Source organism: Nilaparvata lugens, chromosome 11 (assembly GCF_014356525.2).
Source record: "Nilaparvata lugens isolate BPH chromosome 11, ASM1435652v1, whole genome shotgun sequence".
In the NCBI taxonomy this organism is placed as follows: Eukaryota; Metazoa; Arthropoda; class Insecta; order Hemiptera; family Delphacidae; genus Nilaparvata; species Nilaparvata lugens.
In genome coordinates this window covers 18,440,538-18,462,374 of record NC_052514.1, presented here as the reverse complement: position 1 = coordinate 18,462,374, position 21,837 = coordinate 18,440,538, and the positions used below count along the sequence as shown (strand labels likewise).

Below are 21,837 nucleotides of genomic sequence, written 5' to 3'. Positions count from 1 at the left end.
CATAGCTTTACGAATAAGATCTACGTGGACTATCGGCTTGAACAAACAGTGAAATTTGGAACATTTATACCCTATACTATACCATGGGATATCTTCTTATGCTATTTTTCCTCTAGGGTACGATATCGTACTAAGGTATGAAATTATGGAATCAATCAATCAAATCAGGAATGAAATAATAGCAATGAGAATTTATGGATCAGTTATTAACATTAATCATTTATACACTTCAATTTTATGGATCAATTATTAACATCATTACTAACATTTTGATATATCATTTGAAACACGCTTCATTAGCTACTAAATAAGAAAGGTTGCACTCATAAAAATTTGATTCTTTCCACAGGGATCCTCGACAACGACGACTCCAAGAGCAGCATCAGAAATTGATGTCGAACAAAGTGGGAACTGTGCCTGAGAAGCTCAGCTTCAAAGAGAAGATGAAGATGTTCGCGATGGAAACTGGTGAGGAGGGTACACCACGTGACAAGGTGAAGATATCGCGTGCGCAGCGGGACATCGACAACCTCGGCACTCCAATAGCTGGGGCACCCAATGCCACCGCCAATGCCAATAATGGCAACAACTGACCCAACAAATCGACGACCAATCAATCTGCCGATCCTAATCAATATTTGGACCATCATACTGAAGGGACCAATGCTGTTGTTTGATGCCAATTCCCATCAATGAATCAACAATATAACCAGTTGTTCGATGAACATAGTAGGAGTGCCATTTGAATGTTTTCAAAAGGAGTTTAATGTACATTATGAGCCGAAAAATCAATTCTTTTGCATAGCAGTGTGCGTGATTGAAAAGCAAAATTGAGAAGTATCTATCCTTCTACTTTAGTAAGTAATTTCAGTACAATGTTACTACTATCCTATCATGTAAAGCTGTTATGTATTCTCTTCGAAGGCTACTATATTACTGATTCATTTTTTATTTTGAGTTTTTTGTTAGGTTTATTGAAATTTGTCTATAAATTTTGCAAGAGTTTCATTTATTTTATTTTGTATAACTGGGGTTTACCACTCAGTAACTTATTGCGTGATTGCATCTATTTGATTTTCGAGAAGCTATTTTTTTACTATAAATGAATTTAAATTGATAATCTATTCCAGAAGAGGAATTGAATATTTTCAATGGTGAGGTTTATAAATTGTTCATTGTTTAACAAAAGAAATTTTTTTTCAATACAAGTTGAAACCGGTTTGTTTTAATAAGATAAGACGTCGATTTAAAAAAAGCATAAGTGGACGTTATCTATAAAACGAAACGGCTTGCTGTGAATTTGAATAACTAACACAATAATTTACCCCCGTAAAAGCAATAGGACCAATATATTATGTGATTCAATCACCAACCAATCCTGAACTCCATAACATTATTGTAGGAGGCTTTTAAAACTTCCCCTTCCACTAATGATATTGTTGACTGTAATTAACTCCAATACAACATTGAAAGTAGCCTACTTCAATCTGCTGAATGAATTCAGTGAATTTACTAAATATAATGTAAATTTTGGTATATAGGCTATCTAAAATTATTGTTTCAACCTTTAAAAGGAAAATTATGCTAAGCCATTGTCTGTTCAAAGTCAATAATGGTGTCAATTAATGTGAGATAAATAGCCTAGATGAAGAAATTTTATTACAACTATATAATTAACATAAATAGTTAACATCTCGTAGAAACTATCCGACAACATTCTTAGAATGTTCAGCATTTATATTCAATTAAAAGAGATGGATAAGGGTTTAAAAAAGTAGTATTTGAAGTAAAAATACTCGTTAAAAATATAAATCAATATATTTCTTCCAATACATCAGACCAACGATATTTTCGAATATATTATAAGTCATGTTTCATCAATAATTATTATTACAATAATACCACAACTCTCATACTTTTTACTGCCTTATCAAACTTTTAATATTGTTAAGACTAAGGATACCTTTCTGTGTGTGATTGGTGAAGTATATTATATACACCCTTTATTAGCATATCACAAAACCCAACACTGAATGACAAAGTAGACAATATTATTAGGAAAGAATGTGACTGATTGAACCCTTATTCCTAGTATTTTCCATTTATTAGAACCTTAACAATTAATTCATGTAAATTGACTCTGAAAATAAAAATACTTCATTTTTAAGAAAATATCGAAATGGACAGTCCTTCAATCAAATACTATTGTAAAATAGATCATAATTGACGAATTTAGTCATTGTCAGCTACTATAATTATGATGTATAGTTTTTCAACTAGGGTTGCAAGTTCAAATCACTCAATGACGGTTATTAATTTATATTTTATGCTGGTTTCAAATCAATATATTAATAATGGTATTGTTTTATATTCGTTTTGCAAATAACAAATTTTCAAAATCTATCAATAATTTTCTAATCAATCTATTCCCTTAAGTTGCAATTAGTGAGTATTATTCTTATTCATTGTTGAAATAATTTATTGTCTTCGGTTGACCTCAAGAAGCATTATTGGTGTATGTGATATGTGCAAGGATTCACTTTACATTGTATTTGTGTATTTACATATATGTATTACATACGTATGTATTTACATACATTACAGTACTGAAGATCTGAATCAATATAAAATGGTAAATACTAATGCACATGTACTTAATTAAATATGTGAGTTGTCCACAATGTGGGCTGAAGCTTCCCAAATATTCAATGCAGGACATTTTTAAAACGAATATATTACATTTTTAGTTGGTACTTTTTATTAAGTACTTTTATCGTTTTTTTTTCTGTAAGTCTCACACGAGACCTCATTAAAGTCATTAAAAGGTAAGAAGATCTCAAGGCCAGTCCAGAAATAGTCACTCATAATTATTGCACTGGCGATCTACACAGTTTCCTCATAAAGTATTATGAGCTCAGCTCAACGAGTTAGCGAATCTAGAAGTAACGTATGAAGCATTTATATTTTTTACAGTACTGCTCTCTCACAGTTATTACTGTTGATACTGTAGGCTCTAGGTTTGCAAGCTCACTAACTTTGGACATTAGGTTGGATCTTTGAGATTCTATTTGATATCTACACTGAGTGAGGAAAAATTCATTAGATAACTAATGAAACTAAATTCAAATCTTTGGAAATGTACGTCGAAGTCACAAGAAATTGAGCCAACAAGTGCTGGATGTGTTTGAAGAACTTATCAAATCAGTAATAAGACCATACACATAAACGTGAAAAGATGAATTTGAATTCGAACGCCAAGGACAAATCAAAATGACCATAGATAATAAAAAATTTTGCTGCAGTCAACTTACCTGCTCTTCTGCAAGGGACATTTTTGTATTGCAGTACAAGAGAGGAGGCCCCAAATCTTTAATGTACGGTATATGGGGGGAAATCTGTACTGTTTTTGCCTCTCCAAGTGTATGTGTAGAGGTAACTTCTCTAAATTCTAGAGTCAATTCTGAACTCTCACTGTCTACTTCTCTCAATTTCAATCTCTTCCACGAACAAGACATGATATCTTCATCATACACTTATCCTATGCTTTAACTACATTACATTACCAAATGTTGGGAGATTTTTTAGTCCGGGAAGGATCTATAATCCATTGCCGACAGAATACAACAATATTGCAAAATCTCAGTGTGGGTAAAATGTTATCTTTGCTGATAATAGATTTAGTTCTGAATGGTGATTGTTTATTGGTCAACTTAATGCAGTGGTTAAATGACAGCAGTTAATTGATTGTAACATATTATAATAGTAACATAACTTTAATATTTATGATCCCATAGTAAATACCAAGGTACCTAGAATTACATTGTATTCTAGGTACATTGGAAAATACTGTACGGTACTTTTGGGCGTTGACCTAAGAGCTTTCAGAAGCCTCAACCCTCAACACGGATTTGATATCAACAGTTTTCTTTTGCCAATAAATGAAATTTTATGGTACTTTAATTTGGTTTTTGAAGCAAGTATATAAAAAAGGTAAGAAAGCGTACGGTACTTACAAAATTGTTTTGAAAGTAATCTTACTGTATGTTTTTTCAGCACCGCGCTACTTCATAAATGGCGCCTTTGTCATAAGCTATTCTATAAAAATAGCTCTATATTTATAACTTCTCACGTCATAATTGAGTATAGCATTGAGTTCTCAGACTCATTCAATAATTCTAAAATAATAATAACCAGTATTATATTTACACGGGTGATATTACTTTCTCTTTTGATTTCACAATCACGAAACTTTTACAAGGCCGGTAGCAAAACATTGTGAAGTTGGTACAACCGGTGAAACGAATTGACGTGTATCGTCTGTCGTCTGCTTCTTGTTGGTTGTTGGTATTTGATATCAAAATCTGCATTAGTAATAGTGAATTGTGTAGAAATTATTTAGTTTTAGGCTTATTCTAGAAAATATTAAAGTATTTCACTCTTCAGTTGGAAAAGAGGCAAACTTGTCTTCATGAAATAATCGTCACTACCAAACAACACAATGTCTGGATCACAAGAAATCATTCGACAAAAAAACGTAAGTGTTTTGCAACATTATTCTAACATATTTTCACTAGAAATGATTACTGATTACTATTAAAAATTTAAAACGGACCATCCAATTGAATATAGGTTTTTGATTAAAATATTGTTTTTTTCTGGGATGAAAATTAGATTTAAGGTTATGTTGTATACGCTTACCGTATAATTTGTTCGACATGTTTTTAGATTTATAATGTGGAAATGATGATGCATGATTTGATTCCAAATATATGTTTCAGAAATAAACAATTCTGATAAATTGTCATGTTAAAAGACAATTTAACGTTTACTTAAATCGTGAAAGCTTGAACGATTGTGACATTACTTAGTTGCTACTGTTCTGCTGCAAAAAAAACTAACAAGACCAAATATTCATACCTATTTGATACTTTCTTATTTATCTATACTTTCTATATTAAGCTACAATTAAGATGTTATTTTGCTTATTATACTGTTGTCATATATAGTTTACTTACATTAGCACTATTTGTCCATATACACTAACAGCTGAACCTTTAGAGCACCGGCTTTGAATCTTACTCTGCCTTTTCCCAACCAACCTTACCTATTTGTATTGCCCTTTGCATTGATGCTACACTCATGATTACATATAACTTGAAGTTTAAATATTATGGCTAGTTATAAAGTTCCAATTTATTGTGTCTAACACTCCATTGTTATTCTTCGGTATTTCCAACAGTTTAGATGTCAGGGGAGACGTCTTTGTTTTCCTTAGAACAATGATTTAAACCATAGTGTAATAATTTGTAATTTAGCTTCTGTATTGAAAAGTAGTGACCTCCTTTACATAATTTACTCTGTTGCCATGTAGTGTAGCCTTTCTTCCATATACTGTGGCAAAATTTCAAATGCATATCAAATTCATTGCCTTAAGAATTTCTGTTGGTAAATAGACCTATCAGTAATTTCCATAATCGCCAATGTCTTCATCAATAACCAGGCGTTCCTTGATGGATCTCGTCGTAAGCACAAACACTATATATATACCGTACTTCAACCAATTGTCACTGAAAAAAACTTAGTTCACAACATTGACAAGATTAGCCGATTGCCTATCAAGTTCCTTGGGGAAGTTGTGTATATAATCACAAAGAGTAGTGGTCCCTTATTGATCCCTGCATTACACCCATGTTTGGTGACATTGGAAGGAAGATCATCAGTAGTTTATTACACTGTAATTCAAATAATTCTTATCGAAGAGTTTGACAAAGTTATGGCAGAACTAGAGTTTGTAGCTCAAGCACAACTTAACATTAAACCTTGTCCCTGTGCTTTTTAATGCTTGCTATGCTACCATCGGTTTCCCATATTATTTACTTTTTTCAGCATATTGTTTCCTGTTTGTCATTCAGCTTTCCAACCAAGAGAGTGCTTTCCCCTACTATTTTCAACTTGACCAGCTTATTTTTTAAAACGGTGATGTAATTAGTATTAAACGCCTTTTCGGCGTCGAGATCAATAAACAATCAACATGGTATTTTTCATCTTCCAACATTTTACAATGTTCAACATTTAAGTTTGAAATTGTAGACTGTGTAGCATGGATTTCCTGAACCCATGCTGTTGCTTTGATAGTATTGTTTATTCCCTTCTACGTAAGCTGTAAGTTGGTTGTATAATACCCCTTTTTACCCTTTTTTAGTATAGTCGAACGTGTAGGAGGATTCTCTATAGGCTTACAGTTGCTCGGCTCTTTTTTGTCGCCTTCCTTTAATTTTGAGTGTATTGGTATATTGGAGAGTTAATACAAGTTTTATCTGTAGATTAAAATAAAAATAAACAGCCATTTGAATTCATAATATTCATCAATTTCAATTTTTTCCCATGAAAATGAATTCCAATAAAATTGCAATGAATAAAATAAGGAACTTTGGTGTTGAAATATTGCAGTGGAACTCAATTTTGTGAATGACATAATTGGGTCAAATGCTATTCTGTGAAACTTCATTGATTCAGTTCTCGGTCAGTGGCTGAACTCAGAATAGGAGGCAGAATGACTCTGATAATTGGCGGAGCAATTGCTATGCTCCGTTGGTGAGGCCACACAGCAATGATTATTCAATTTTTATAATGGAGTGGCACTAATCAAATTGTCTCGGAGTTCATTGATGGGAACCCTATCCAAGCTTGAAGCAATCAATTATTCTTATCTTCAGTTCGGCTAGTTCAAAGAGTAGCGTTTCTGTGATGCATCATCGTCAAAAATACAAAATGCAGTTTTATTCTATCATCATTTTTTGAGTATTCTGAATAGAAATTAATGTAACCCAGTGCACTCTGAAGCTTTTCTTTAATTCTTTCCCTCTCAAATTTAAATCCAACAATCTTCACTTTCTGTGTTGATTTGAAAAATATTATTCGGATTCTATAGTATACTTTTTTCAATTTGTAGAAAGTGTACCATGGAATAATACAAGAAATGGCAGACTTTATGAATAGGCTATTTCTTTTTTATTAATCAGGCAATTGAAGACAGTACAATAGAAACATGAAGTGGAGTGCAGTGTAGTAAAATCAGTTGATATCAATTGTATTCAAGTTGATTTCAGAATTACTCATTTCAAAAGTTTCGAGTAAGAGTTCCAAGGTTTTGAATCAAATTTGTTTGTTGGTTCAAAACTTTATAAATGTTAGAGATGAGAATGGCAGTCTTCCATGTTCATGGTTTATTTTAGACATTATTTAATTTTAATCATGCAGGCAAATTATTTCATTGTTTCAATGTAAATTAAAAAATGATGGCTATTTGAAACCGGGTAGAAAGTTGCTTTGAGTTTGAAAAAGACTTTGTGAATCAATTTAAAGCTGAATGCTAACACTATCTAATTCTATTGTGAAAAGTACGGTAAGCAGGGGTGACTTTGTCCCAATTTTGGGGAGTTGAAAAATAGGTTGCAATCTATACTCAAGCACTAGCAATATTTTTTATCGTATTTTGCAATGTTCAAAGTAAATGTTCGACAGAAAAAGTAAATAATTTTCTCACTTTAATAAAGATATATTTTTTTAAATAAGAGACAATGTTAACCAGGTGTTGGGGTGACTGTCTCACTTTGAAAAATGTATGGATTCAAATTCATTTACTCAACTCTTGTGAATCCATATATTTTTCAAAGAGAAACAAAGCACCCCAACCGCTGGTTTCACAAAGTGTTAACTGTTAACTATTAAAATGAATGACATTAAAAACTGATGAAATCCAATTTCAAAAAATCACAAATAATTTATTGAAAAATATTCCAGTTTCTGCTGCCCAAAGATCTTTTATAGAGTCGTGGCATGTTGGCTCCAGCTGCAGAATCTGCAAAAAATGAATTTTAACGTATTAATTTCAAGCAAGGTGGATATTTTGTTCTATTAGATAAAATACATAATAGGTACTTATCATATTTTGCATTGTATTTGCATCATATCCTGCATAATATCATATTTTTATACTGAGACAAAATCACCTCAAATTTAACCTAAAAGGGACCTTCTTGTATTTATCTAGTAACAGAATCCTAAGCAGTTCAATTATAGATATTATGGATTTACCAATTGAAATATAATAAAAAGGCAAAAATAAAATGTACTAATCGATAACATCAGCCTTTTAGAAATAAGTTTTTAGTACGAAGTTTTCTGACAACGAAATTACAAGATGAAGCAAGCAGTTTGATTTTATGTCGATAGTTCAATTAATATATCGAGTTTCGACAAGAAATCGATTGTAGAGCCTCGATAATGATTGGAGCTACGGCTATCAATATTGAACATATTCGGATATTCACGATTTCGGATAACAGAGATCGGATATAAACGAATATGAATATTTTTTCCGCGAGGTGGGAAAAAATCACCCCGGGGTAGACAGAGTCACCCTGGATGAAGGTACTTGAAATTTCATCACCAAATCATGCATTTCCAAGAAGCTTTCCTGATATATCAAACGAGCATTCCAAAATGTTTCTAATAGAATGCAATTTTCTGATGCAATAAGAGTTATTTCTCACACAGTTTTTTCAACTAGATTATTACTTTCTGTAATAAGGTATTAATTTCTCTATAAACAACTTTTTTTGGTTATCTAGGTAGTAAACTTTTTTACATTTTTCCATTTCATGAATTATGTTTGATATTATTTTATCACCTTGATTACTGCCCTTTGCAACGGGTATTTTTTATCAATAATTCATCAAGTGGCCGCAATCTTAAGATTGGTAGTTCATTTTTATTAGTTGAAAAAATCTGTACCGTATCTATGTAGTTTATGAAATTTTATTGTGAAACTGAATTGAGTATTTCGTCATGAGAAACAACCTCTAATTACATTCTATCCTTCCTTTGTTTATTCTTATTTTTCTGTTGAATTGAATTATGAAATCCTCTTGAGTTATTTCATCATTGAAATTTAACAAGAGTAGAACATGTAGGCATACTAAATCTAGATAATCAATAAAATGTATTTTATAATTCTAACTAAAAGTATATAACTTTCTGTTAGATTTCACATTCTTAAATGATTATAAACTCACAAAAAATGTAGAAATCACACTTCCTATTTGATTATCCTAATAATTATTAGCATTTTTAAATGATTATAAAATCTGTACAAAATTTTATGTAAAAATTACAACTTTTATCCTTGATTATCTTTAAAATTCGTCTATATCTCCGCTGAATTCTCTTTCTAAGAAATATATTATCACATTCAATAAATGTTATTTCTTTGAAATAATGCAAAAGTTATATTACATATTTTTGGCTCCAATGTAACTAGTTTATACCAGTATAGTGTAGGTCTAATCATAATGACTCTTAGGAAATAGGTAATGCTCCAGTTCCTTAGAATGCTTTGCATAAAGAAGAAAACTTGACTTGAATTTCCGAAATTTATGTCTATTAATTTATTCTCTCCTGAATTAATAAACAATAACCAGAATCAATAGAATAAAAAAGTAAGGAATAGAATATAGAAGTAGTAGTTAACAAGCATACTTGTTGGTACTATAACCTTGTATTGTTTTTCTCTTCAGTTATGCATTCTGATAACCACAGACTGCCTAGGTAGGACTACATATAGGTATAACGTGTACGTTAACCTCTTGACATAGATAGTAAATAATTTCAAATCTCAAGGATGTTGATATAAATTTATCTTTATGGTAATGTATTTGAATAATTCGAGACTACTCACAGTAGGCGTTATTCTGAGTTAGGCCTACCAGGAGAAATAAAGTTGGTCGTCTCAGAATGAATGTTTTCGAATCCCAATTGACTAGGTTAAAACGCAATTATAGATCCTGTTCAATATTGTTTTAAATAATCAATAGTCAATAATTTGTATTAAATAAAAATAATAAATAAAACAGGTAAATAAATAATTATCAATGTCTATCTTATATTTTTTCTAATGAGGTTCCCATCCAACTAAACAGGAAAATACATTGGAATCTACTACTATGTCTATCACGTTTTCAAAATATATTGATCAACAGTAGGCCTGGGTAGTTTCATTCAAACATCGATATAATGAATTTTGGAATATCTAATAGAAATAATTTTATTATAATAGATGCTATTGGTTGGTTGTCTAGTGATTTTTGCAGCTAACGTTTTTGGGACAATCTACTTAATCGAAGAACGCTATTGATTTTTTTCCCCAAACAGATTTTTGTAGGATACAATTTAGGACTATCTTAATACTGATCCGAAGTCATAAATGAAATTCATAAATGTTAGCATGAGAGCTTGTGAACGATAGAAAAGTTGCACACTTCTAATAAAATCTCATTTAAAAATTTTCTGGCTCTCTGGCAGTAAAATGGGGTTTCTATGGGTTGTCTCCAACCCATATCACATTATTGAGCATATTTCGTTTAATATTATTATTATAAAACTGAAGCAGAAAATGTGGCTTATTATAATTGTTTTTTGTATTCATCAAAGTATAAACATTTCGTTGTATAAGCACATCAATTCAAAACTGATTCTAGAATCAAAATAAATGAAACATTATAACAAAACCATTTAATGATAAAGGTGAAAAGCGTAGATAAGGCTGTTAGCACTGATGCCACTTACATTTTTATGATTAGTTCCTCTTTGGTTTTTACATTCTACTTGAGTAATATCTCTTATTTCTTCTTTAGATGACTGAAATTGCAAAGAAAAATAGTTCCCTGTAGTGTTCTTTCTAGTAAATATTGTTCTTATTTCCATACTGATGTATTTTATGATGTTCCGATGAGATGCTAGGCTAGAAGCATAATCAATGATGATCCTATGTGTTATTCATTACTTACGGTACTTTACAGCTCAATATAATTTACATCCATGAAGCATTTCAATAGAATGGATAATATTCTATAAGAACTCGATGAACGCTTCTATTTTTCTGATCTGTGATAGGCTCAGACAAGAACTAATCATAAAAACACTTCAATCACATGGGCTACTTTTTAAATTAATTAAACAATATAAAAATCTTAAAGCACCCTTTATTAAAAAAAAAACCTTTAAAATAGTTGAAAATTTTAAAGTTTTTAAAAAAAATAAAGGGTGTTTTTTATATTGTTTTATTAAGAACTAATCAGTATAAAAATACACCTATTGAAATTAAATTATTAATAGAATTTAATATCCTTCATGAAACATATTATTTTTTTTGATGTGTCCTCTGTCCTCTTTATTCTTATTGGAAAATATTTTTCACAATTTCTTGGTATTATCATTTAAAGTCAAATTCTCAAAGAAACCCACAACCCTAGTCTGCTTGATATTCTTGTTAGCCGATTTATCCCGATAGACATTCTGCAATGTGTTGATGTGAGATGGTTTAATGTAACCACAGTGAAGGTTAAATAATGAAATGTGTTGCTATTAATATGTCCTTGTCGTGTATTGTCTGAATGCAGGAAGTCAGTGCAATGCAACACGACTTGTGAAAGACATTCACACTCACCACTCGACCACCGGCTGGTGGAGAAAGTCAATACTGTAATAAATCAAACTGAGTAACATTGATTGACATGCAATATTGCTCTATCACATCATTATTATCATCATCATCATCATTATCGATTCAGAAATTAAGCCTAATCCTGCATGAATGCTATTAGAACCTTCACAAAATCAGTTATTAAATATTTATGAATTTTGGGGCATAACAGTGTAATTTTCAATTTTAATTTCCATTTACCATATTAGCAGCCCTGAATAGGGAGGAAGGTAAGGAAGCAAGGGTTCTAGATACTTCTGCCTTTAAATTAAGCTACTATCACGCTCAGACTTTTGCCAGGCTAATTCTCGGATTGACTTTTGAGTGAGAAGAAAGGAGCCAAAGGTATATTATAGTTTTCTGATTAGAACGTTATTCCAGCAGATAAATCGAATCAATTAATTGAGAAATATCTTAGCATTAATAAATTAATAATATCTAGAAACGTATTTCTTCAGGGCTACTTAATTTGTTGGTTATAAAATAATACCTTAGTACCATTTTAAAACGTTTTAATATAAAATAACAAAATAAAAAAGTTCTTAAAAACTTGAAGATGGAGCATCCGAAACTGGTTGTTTTTAATTTTTTTTTAGTATTATAAAGTTTTTAAAACGGTATTGTTTCAAAACTAACAAATTAATAATAATTTTTGAATCAAATTCCTATTTCCCACCTTCTCATGGTAGGCCTACTATAAGTTGTTAGATATGGAGTGAATTGCAATTCAACTATTTTTCTAGTTCATTAGAATGACTCTACAATATTAAGATAACATGGACTTTGACAAGCAACCAGAGAGTATAGAATGTTACATTGTCTGACAATCAGATAATGTTACAGAATCTGACAATAATGCTACATTCTATACTCACTGCAAGCAACTTCTACTTCTATCCATGACCTTTTATTTTGCACCTCGAAAAAGTAGCCTATTGAAAGTAGCCTAAGAAAATTGAATCAATCTTGAATAGCTTCATGCTGTATTTTTTATTTCTGTATCTATAGACTGTAGTACTAAGAACACGTCGTACTTGATGGAGGCTATTGTAGATCATTATAAAAATGCCATTCATTTGCTTGGCAGATTCAGTGTAGGTCCAGGTTCCAGGACGATCGTAAACAATTTTTTGTGCATAAACAAAATTGTGGATTGAAAACTAGCATTCAATGTTTGAATGGACGCTTTTTATGGCGATCCTCATTGAATGAATGAAATCAAGTGATGGAATAAAAAACTGCAAGATGCTCTGTAAAACTTTTTCAAATCGTGCCATCAATCTCCCTTGCAAATGAAGCGCTGAAGGTCACTATCTACTATTTCATAATGGTCCACTAATTATTTGCGCTCTTTTTATTGTTAGTTTTTCATTTTACGTTTGGTGACTAAAATCTTCTCACAATAAAATCTACGTGTCGTTACTACGATTATTTTAATATTGCGATCGTCAATATATTATCTTTAATCTATTTTATAATTTATCTTTATAAATATCTAGTAGAACCACCTCATAAGGTTGAATTAGGATTCAATTAGTATTACTTCCATCTTGAATTATTTATCAGGTTGTGCCTGACAATAATCACTCTATAATCGTTAGTGTGGTGTCATAAATTGATTTTCATTATGACTGATATTATCAGATTGTAGATTGCATAAAAATCACCTGACGTTTGTCAATCATCATCAGATTCACGTATATTGGTGAATAAGAAAAGTCGAATCCAAGCATATTATATTGAGTGCTCACAAAATAGAGTCTTGCCTAAACGTAATTATCATTCACGAATGTGTTTTTATTATTTTTTAATTTGAGAGAGTATAAATTGGATAACAATTTAGCTTTAATTCCTTATAGACATGTTTCAAATAAAGCAAAGAACGAAGTATGCCTATTAGAGTCTCATTTATTGGCTACATAAAATCATTGAATTCCAAACTAATCTAAATCATAGGAGGGTGTGACTCAATTTCGAATTTTGGCTTGTAGCCAGCCAATGTCAAGGAAAGATTTTCCTTGTCTGTAGTTTATAAACTGCTTTGGCTCTTACAACAGATAATATCAATATGGTACCTAACCCATTTTTATTGACATGATAATTCTTTTCAAGTTGTATTAGACAATACATTATTGCTGTGAAACTTTTTCTTTACAAAAAAGTTCCACTCCTTATTTTTCATGATTGATCTTAGACATAGAGAGTATGGAATGTAATTACATTTTATACTCTGTGCCAAGACATCCCATTTGAACATTAAGTTATGAATATTTTAGATATAGTTTAATCTGAAGACTAATACAGATCAAATTTAACGAGTCATTTAATTCGTTGATGACGCAGAAAATTAAATAGAAAAAGAAATTAACCCATTTTAATAAATGAATTGAACTTTTTATTATTCTTGGTACCTATTAATTTAAACTTTTCATTCACACTCTATTTTATGAATTATAATCATTTTAAGTTTTTTCAAATTGATGAATCTTCATGAACCTTGATACGCCACCTGAATCCTACAATATTATAACATTTTCAACCCATATCTAATTGGAAATAAAAATGTCTCTTTTTTAAATAAATGTACTGAAATACTTTGAATTTGCATGCTCAATATTTCAAAAAAGATGGTTTGCACGGTACAGTTGTAATCCAGGTCATTAGCCCTTCGTGAACTTTTTTATAATTTTTTAACATAATGTAAAGTGAACATTCGTCATTAATATTAGTGAAGAGTAGACTTGAAGTTGGGTGCAAGTACAGCTTCTTGGCTATTGAAGGTCAATGAGGAGGTGCATTATCTGAGAAGGATATTGGCTATTCCAAATGTCTAAGCATTGCATTTAATGTGTGCCAAATATATTAATAGGAAAGTGGATTATGTAATGATTAGTACATTTTTATCTTTCCAATGCTATTTTATTTTAAATCTAATTTCTTCTCTCATAGGCCTTCGTGAATTTCATAAGGATTTTCTCATTAATGATTCAAAAGTTTTGTTTTAAATATAATGTATAAATACGTTACAGTAATCAACATGATTGAATAAGTTAATAGCCCGGGTCACACTTATCATGCAGCTTTCCGATCCGATCACATAATGTGATCAGTGTTGACAGTAACCTAGAATGGTGCATGCCACAAATGTCCGTCATAACCTGTCGTATCACCACTTCTCCACCCATCAGAATTATCGTACATGAGTAGGATCGGAACACTGCATGATAAATGTGGCCCGCGCTTCATTGTGAATGTTTTCATCAAGTTTATTAAATAAATTATTTAATGATAGAGATCGGAATCTTAATATAACATCTTGAATACAGATAAATTATGATTTTATCGAATAATTCAAATCTCAATACTTTCACCTATCCTGCCTTCAACTTGTTATCGTTCTGTGCTAATAAATAGTCAATTTTCAATACAGTACTTGATTGATAGAAGTATTGTGACTTTGTGAAAATGTAATTTGACATTTATTCTTATTTATCAAGTTTCAATCTTACTTTATTCACAGTCTCACCATCTATTCATTATTCGATAATAGATATTTGTTTGCAACAATGTATAACGGGTTTGTTATTCAACTCTATTGGTGCTATGACATGTATTGTGTTGGTACCTTGCTCTTGCTCAATATTTTAACGGTACTTTTAATTAATTAAAGAGCGCTCCTCTTGCTCTCCTGGATAGTTCTGAACGCAACGTATTTTCTATTGCTGATTTTTCTTTTTATGAATATTTGGGTCACTTTAATCATATGAAATGTGTCGTTTGCTCCTTAACATGTTGGTGGTAGATTCTGGTTCTTAGTAGGATTGACAAATATATTAACCACATCAAAAAGAATACCGTATTATTCATTAAATATCACAAATTTCATGTCTCTAAAACCTTCTTAAAAGATTGTCACATTCTACATTAAATAGGATACCTATAAAAATCAATTACGCTTCTAGCTGTTGCTTAGTGTAAGCTAGATATCTGCAGAATCTCAACTTCTCAACTCCAAATTCGTGTTGATTATTCATGTCTTTTAGTAGGAGTAGGCTAGAATTAAATCAAGATATCTCCATACTGTATGCTACTGACCTGTATCCAAATGTTTCTGTTCATGGGTATTCTATATTGGTGATAGTGATCTCATATTCTATGAAGTCATAGGTACAGCATTTTTAATTTTTTTTTCAAAGGAAATATAAGAAATTTTTAATATTTTTCTTTTAAATGAAAATATAAGAAATATTATATTGTCCAGTTTTCTCCTCTCATCTTTGATAATCTACCATAATGCAGTGATTGATGATATTACAGATCTAATCCACATTCTAATTAAATGTTCAATGCAATTATGATATTAATTTCCATTCAACTCTCTTATCAGAAAAAAATTTCAGCTTGCATGGAATTTATAGCTCTATGACAGAGATTTATTTATTACCATGAGTGTGTCACTATAACTAAGATGGAGAACTAGTTATTAACTTTAACATGCTTTTAATATTTTAATACGTTAGTTGGTAGTTTTATACTCCTAACTAACGTGAACCTGGTAATATATCATTGTTAAATAACTATGACACTGGAACATTCTCTGAGTTAAAGCCTTCTCCAGTTCTTCATTAAAATTCTTTAATACTTTCAAATCAATAATTATGATTAAGTCACAGAGAACCCCTATCATTTCTATATTTATCTTTGAAGCAATTTTTATTGTGATATTATTTGTGATAATGATTGTCAACTTTCAATAAGTAGTAGCTGATGCTGATAATGAAAGTGATACTAGGCGTATGTGGAGTGTAGTGTGTAGGTCATGGCCCAGTTAACCTTGAATCACTAATTGTCATCTCTCTTTTCCTGATCAATCTCTCTCACTCACGTACCTGTGATATTATACAAGTAAATACAGCTTTCAATAAAGTTATTGCTCTCCATCTCTTACTACTTTATCCACCTCCATGTTTTACCTATCCCCTCTCTTTTTAACCGGTGTTTCCCCTACTAGGTTTCCCCGCTCATAACCCGGAGAAGAAATTAGTTAGTCCTGTTTCACCGTAACTGCTTGCTAGTCGGAGGAGAGACAAATCGCGCTCTGTGGAGAGAAAAAATAGATTCCCGCGCGTCAAATCAATCAAATTGTATTGTGTTGAGTTCGAAAAAGTTGTTGTTTGATTGAACTTGATTAGTGTTGAACTGCGCGCAGAAAAAGTTGCAATTTGCCCGTCAAAGTCGGTGATTCGACTGAAGAGCTGCGATGTTTATCAACCGCCGACGTATTTTGGATGACTACAAGGTACTGTGCCTGGGCAAATTTAATTTCTATTATTCTCAGGGAGATTGTTTCTGTCTTTTTGTGCCACGTGCACCACGCGAATTGACCATCAGAAGATGGATTTCGATATTAAATTGAAGAAAAAGCAATGGGAAAATAAGTTAGGTGTGACGCATTCCTTTGCAGTAAGATATAATTTTTGGATGATTATAAAGTTCTGGGCCATTCAAATTAAATTCCTCATCTTTTCAGGATTCATGTTTGTACAGTGCTTCATGATGCTTTAAGGTTCAAAGGATGAATTTAGATTTGAAATTGAAGAAAAAATGAAACGATATCAAGATCATTTTTTTTAATTCAGCCTATATAGAAGTGAATTTTGATTCGTACGGTATGTCAAAATTGACGATGCTTACACTTAACCATCAGTGATTGAGTGATTCAGGGCAGATTGAGTCTACTTTCGATCCAAATAAGAAACTCAATTACTCATTCTGATTCATGCTTGTCACTTAATCTGATTCTTGATGACTGGTTTGAATTTGTGGTTGGAAATAATATCGTTTAGCGTTTGATTCGTTTGAATGTTGCTGTCTCTTATTAATTTGTAATTTTTCAAAGTTAACACTTGAAGCTTGAAAAGCTCATCTCATAAAAATAAATTTGGAAAAATGAAATTCCATTTATTTCTCAATTCATTTCAGAGCTGATTTGTGTTATTCAATTATTCAAGTTGGCACATCTTTTTTGTTTGGAATTGAAAAACTAAAATCAAAGAATCAATCTCAAGTTATTCAAGTATCAAAATTATCCCAATTGTAATTTATTCATTTTGGAAAATAAATTATCTTGATTTTGAAACATTCATGCTTCTTATCTTTAATTGTGTGCTTTAAGAAACTTCAATTACAGAGAGGAGGTACTTCCAATGTCGATACTATTATAATGATAGGTTAAATAGAGAAAATACACTACGAAAATTTTAATAGGTTTTTTTTTTGATAAGTTCAATAGAGAAAATACACTACGAAAATTTTAATACTATACAATTTACTACTAAAAAAGAAATGAAAATTACTCCAGTTGGAAAGTGAATTGTTGGGAGGACAGTAAGTGTGTTTTATGACTCAGCTATCTGAGTGTAGTATATCATTATCAGTTCGCAATCTGAGGTAGATGAGTAGAAAGGTATTTTGCCAGTGTAGTGAAATTTCCAAACGAAAGTGATAGTCGTGTGTTGTTTTGCAAGAGGTCAAGGAACTAGACTGACTGGAACTTCAATCAAGCAAAGCAAAAGCTAAACATCTGCTACTGGACATCTTTAGAGAAAGTGTTCAAAAATATTATTGCTGTTATTATTGTCTGCCTTGAATATGACAGTGATTGAGAGAATAAATATCAAACGATTACAGTGCTACAAACAAAACAGTGCAGTCACCAGTACTATATTAAACCCAGAATTAGTTATTTGTGCAACTAGTGCGCAAACTGACAGTTTGCTGCACCGAAAGAAACGTTTACGCACGAGCCGTAGGCGAGGGCGGAATGGCTTCTTGAGTGCAGCAGAGGAACTTTGCGCACGTATTTCACATCAAATTTTTCCTACAGTTACCATTGAATATGAGAAGTGGTTGATTATGGGTAAAATGATACCATCCATCAAATGTTTGTCTGTATAATATTTTGTTATTAATAACAACTTTAATTTATTTTAAACTTGATAATCCAATTGAAAATTGATCGATAATTTATTCAAATTAAAAATTAAATTAATCCAATTAATTTTAAAATTTGAATAATTTTGAGTAAATCTTAATTTCTAAATAATTTTTCAACCAATCAATTTATGAATGAAAAAAATATTACTTGAAATAATAAATGATTAATAATATCAAAATGTATAATTTAATGAGTTCTCATTTTTATTTATTTGAAAATCAGAAAAAATATAGATAGAACAAATTTGCATTTGAAATACACGCCAACAATGTCAACAGCTGATTGGGATGGCTGCAAGATAATATGCAAAGTATTAAGAGTACGCATTGTAATACTTTGCGGAAAAGTGATTCTTTGCGTTCTGCAATCAGTGCAGGAATGGTCACTTTTCAAGGTCACTGTAGGAAAAGAATATTATCATATTGAATACAGTATATTTTATTCAATATAATGATTCTAGACAAGATTAAAGCTTTTCTGTTTTTAAATGGAAATTTATTTTTCACATAATATTTTTTTTGTCTTTGTATTTTTTGTTCATTGAAACCCTCTCACAATATTTACTTTCAAAAAAAATAATAAAAAAAATGCATTTATGGATTGTACCAATGTGTCTAATACTGAATTGGAATTTGGTTCTCTAAATCAGCAACTTAGAAGAATAGGAAACTGTAATCAGTTTTTAAGGTGAATATTAATAATTTCAATTCCATCTCGATGGAATGACTGTATTCATAATCCAACCACTCATGAAACCATCACAATCAATCCAACAGAATACCTTTTTCAAGTTAAAACTCCTCCATTGTCATCATTGTCGGTAATTACTATATTATTGAATCTTTCTCAATTATTGTCCATTATTGAATTTATTTATTATTGTAAAATCAAAATGCTCTCTAAGGGCGTTCATATTCAAAGTATCATTATTGGACTACGATAGTATTTGAATGCTTTTCAATTTCTCATTTCTCTGGAATTTCGATGGTTCTGTTGAAAATTTAGGAGCTAAAAGGAAAAAAACTAAGTGTTTTATATATCAAGTTCTGTATCAAAAATTAAAAGGATAAACCAATGATTGTTTTGGGCAAAATATTATCTTTTTCAAACAAACCAATCGAGCTAACCTTTTGTAGAACTAATATAATAATCAATATTATACTTAATATTATACTTCATAAGTATATTAAGTTTGAGTAAGTGAATTTATTTTTCAGTTTTTTATCGGTCAACTTCACTTGTATTGTACGTATTCAAAGCCAGTCAAGTCAAACTAGTAAGGAACTGGTTGAACTGTATTTGAACTGGGCAATAATTTTGATTATCAAGGTCTTTTTCCAGAGTCTATAAAATCGAATGTGCCTCATATAAAGCTGTCTAACCGAACCGAGCATAGACAAAATTTGCATTTGTCTATTTGCTTTGAAGCTTATGTTTGTATGTTGAGTTGTAGGCTATATCTGTTCGTTATCCTAATGATCTCTGACTTTATTTGAAACAAGATCGGCATCTCAAACTTTTTACCTTGTCAGTTCACATTACTTTACTGAAATACCCAATTTCACATTGAACACAGTTTGATTTGAGTGGTGGAATTGAGCTAGTACCGTATTCTCTTGTAAGCCATTCAAATTTTATTTTCTGAATGGCTCATACTCTTATAATATTTTCAAAATTCGTATATTTTGAAATGAATGTGATACTTCTTCCACTGAATCGCTAAAAGTATTCTTTCAAATGCTTTTGTCTTACAGATATTCAGGCTTAATATTATAGCTTCCAAGCTAAAGTTCACTTTCTGAAAAAGATGGGATGTTTCGAAATAAGATTTTTTTAGAAATTCATCCTGTATCATATTTTCACTAAATATCTTGAATATATAGCCTACATTTCAATATATTACTATTTATTTCATAGATTTTAATTTGAAAATTCATTCAAGAAACATAATTATATCAATAATAAATCTCTTCAGGATGAATGAAGTTTGGAAAAATATGAGCTTATTCTTACTGTGTATAGTGAACTGAGGATCAGTATTCACCTGTTAGCTATTAATAATAGTTCCATTAATATGGAAGGAAAAGTGACTCGACAAAAAAGTCGAGGAAAACTGTAGAAGTTCAAGGTAAAATGAATTGAAGACATTAATTAATAAAATAAGAGATAAAATTTTATTTCTGTCATAATGTGCGGCATGACTATCTAATCAAGTGAGTAAATGAGCTTGAAAATTGTAGAGGACTTGACGGTGTAAGCCCAATTATCAAGGTCATAAACTATCAAACCTATTATCTGCTGTAGAGTATAAATAGGACGAATGGTAGCTTGATTTTGAACAAATGAGGGTGCTTGTATGAGACCCGGTCTGTTCAATTTTTGTATGATGATCATTTGCATTCTAGCCTCTAAAATATAATATAAGTACAAGATCAATTTTGAACTCCATGTTTATATTTTTTATTCGTATTTTTGTTGCATTAGGTACACAATTTTACATGTCCTTTTTCATAAATAATTGGTATAATTCATGAAGAAACTAATTGTAATTGTATGTTTTGTTCTTTTCACCTGCAATCATTTGCCAAATTCAGACACTCGCGCCTTGTTGAACAACCTGAGTTCGGTACATCTCGCTCTTACTTACATTCCTGAATCACGTTTCATCCATGGGTGCTATTACTTACCTTCAAAATACTTGGATAAAACAGGTTTAGGTAATTTATTAATGTATTATTCAGGAATAATATTGCAATAAACTTTCTTCTAATCCTTTTTATAAGTACACAGGATAAACGTCATATTTTCTTGAAATATATTCACTTGAATTTGGTATATAAACCTACAATTTTTTAAGATTCTCTTAATCCTGAAGGAGTTTGGATTTATTATCATTAAATTATTAGTTATGTGGGCAGAACCGACTTCTAGCTTCGAGCTTGTCTTATAGAATTTATTCAGCCTTAGCAAGAGGATTACTTATTGATTACTTATGCTCTATGTAGTATACATTGTACAGTAGCTGTAAGAAGATTAGTGAATAATAAGATTATTTTCAAAGTTCTCAAAGTTATTTTTCGATTTCTATTTGAATATAAATATGTTGATGATGAACAACCAAGATAGTTTTATGCTCAGATATAAAATTTATTATAAAAACACTTCACTTAAATGGGTTAATTTTGTACAAATTAATAGAAACAATATGAAAACTTGTAGTACTCTTTATTATTAAAAACTTTAAAATATTTCAACGACTAGTTTCGACCATAACTTGGATAATTTTATTGGAATGACT

At 30.8% G+C, this 21,837-nt stretch overlaps 2 protein-coding genes across 7 annotated transcripts in view; both read left to right on the top strand.

Annotated features, from left to right (window-relative positions):
* LOC111053155 (afadin) overlaps window positions 1-2,379 on the top strand; it is a 270,804-nt gene extending 268,425 nt beyond the window's left edge. For all 6 annotated transcript variants that reach the window (XM_039437759.1, XM_039437756.1, XM_039437758.1 and 3 more), the window contains one exon: window positions 350-2,379. In XM_039437759.1, coding sequence (XP_039293693.1) covers window positions 350-593 — 244 coding nt within the window. In that variant the 3' untranslated portion in view covers window positions 594-2,379. The remainder of the gene's footprint in view (window positions 1-349) is intronic.
* A 1,924-nt stretch (window positions 2,380-4,303) lies between these two features.
* The window catches only part of LOC111053152 (bifunctional 3'-phosphoadenosine 5'-phosphosulfate synthase), a 65,406-nt gene continuing 47,872 nt past the window's right edge, over window positions 4,304-21,837 (top strand). Inside the window, exon 1 of the mRNA XM_039438210.1 lies at window positions 4,304-4,534. Within this exon, the coding sequence (XP_039294144.1) occupies window positions 4,499-4,534 (36 nt within the window). The 5' untranslated portion in view covers window positions 4,304-4,498. The remainder of the gene's footprint in view (window positions 4,535-21,837) is intronic.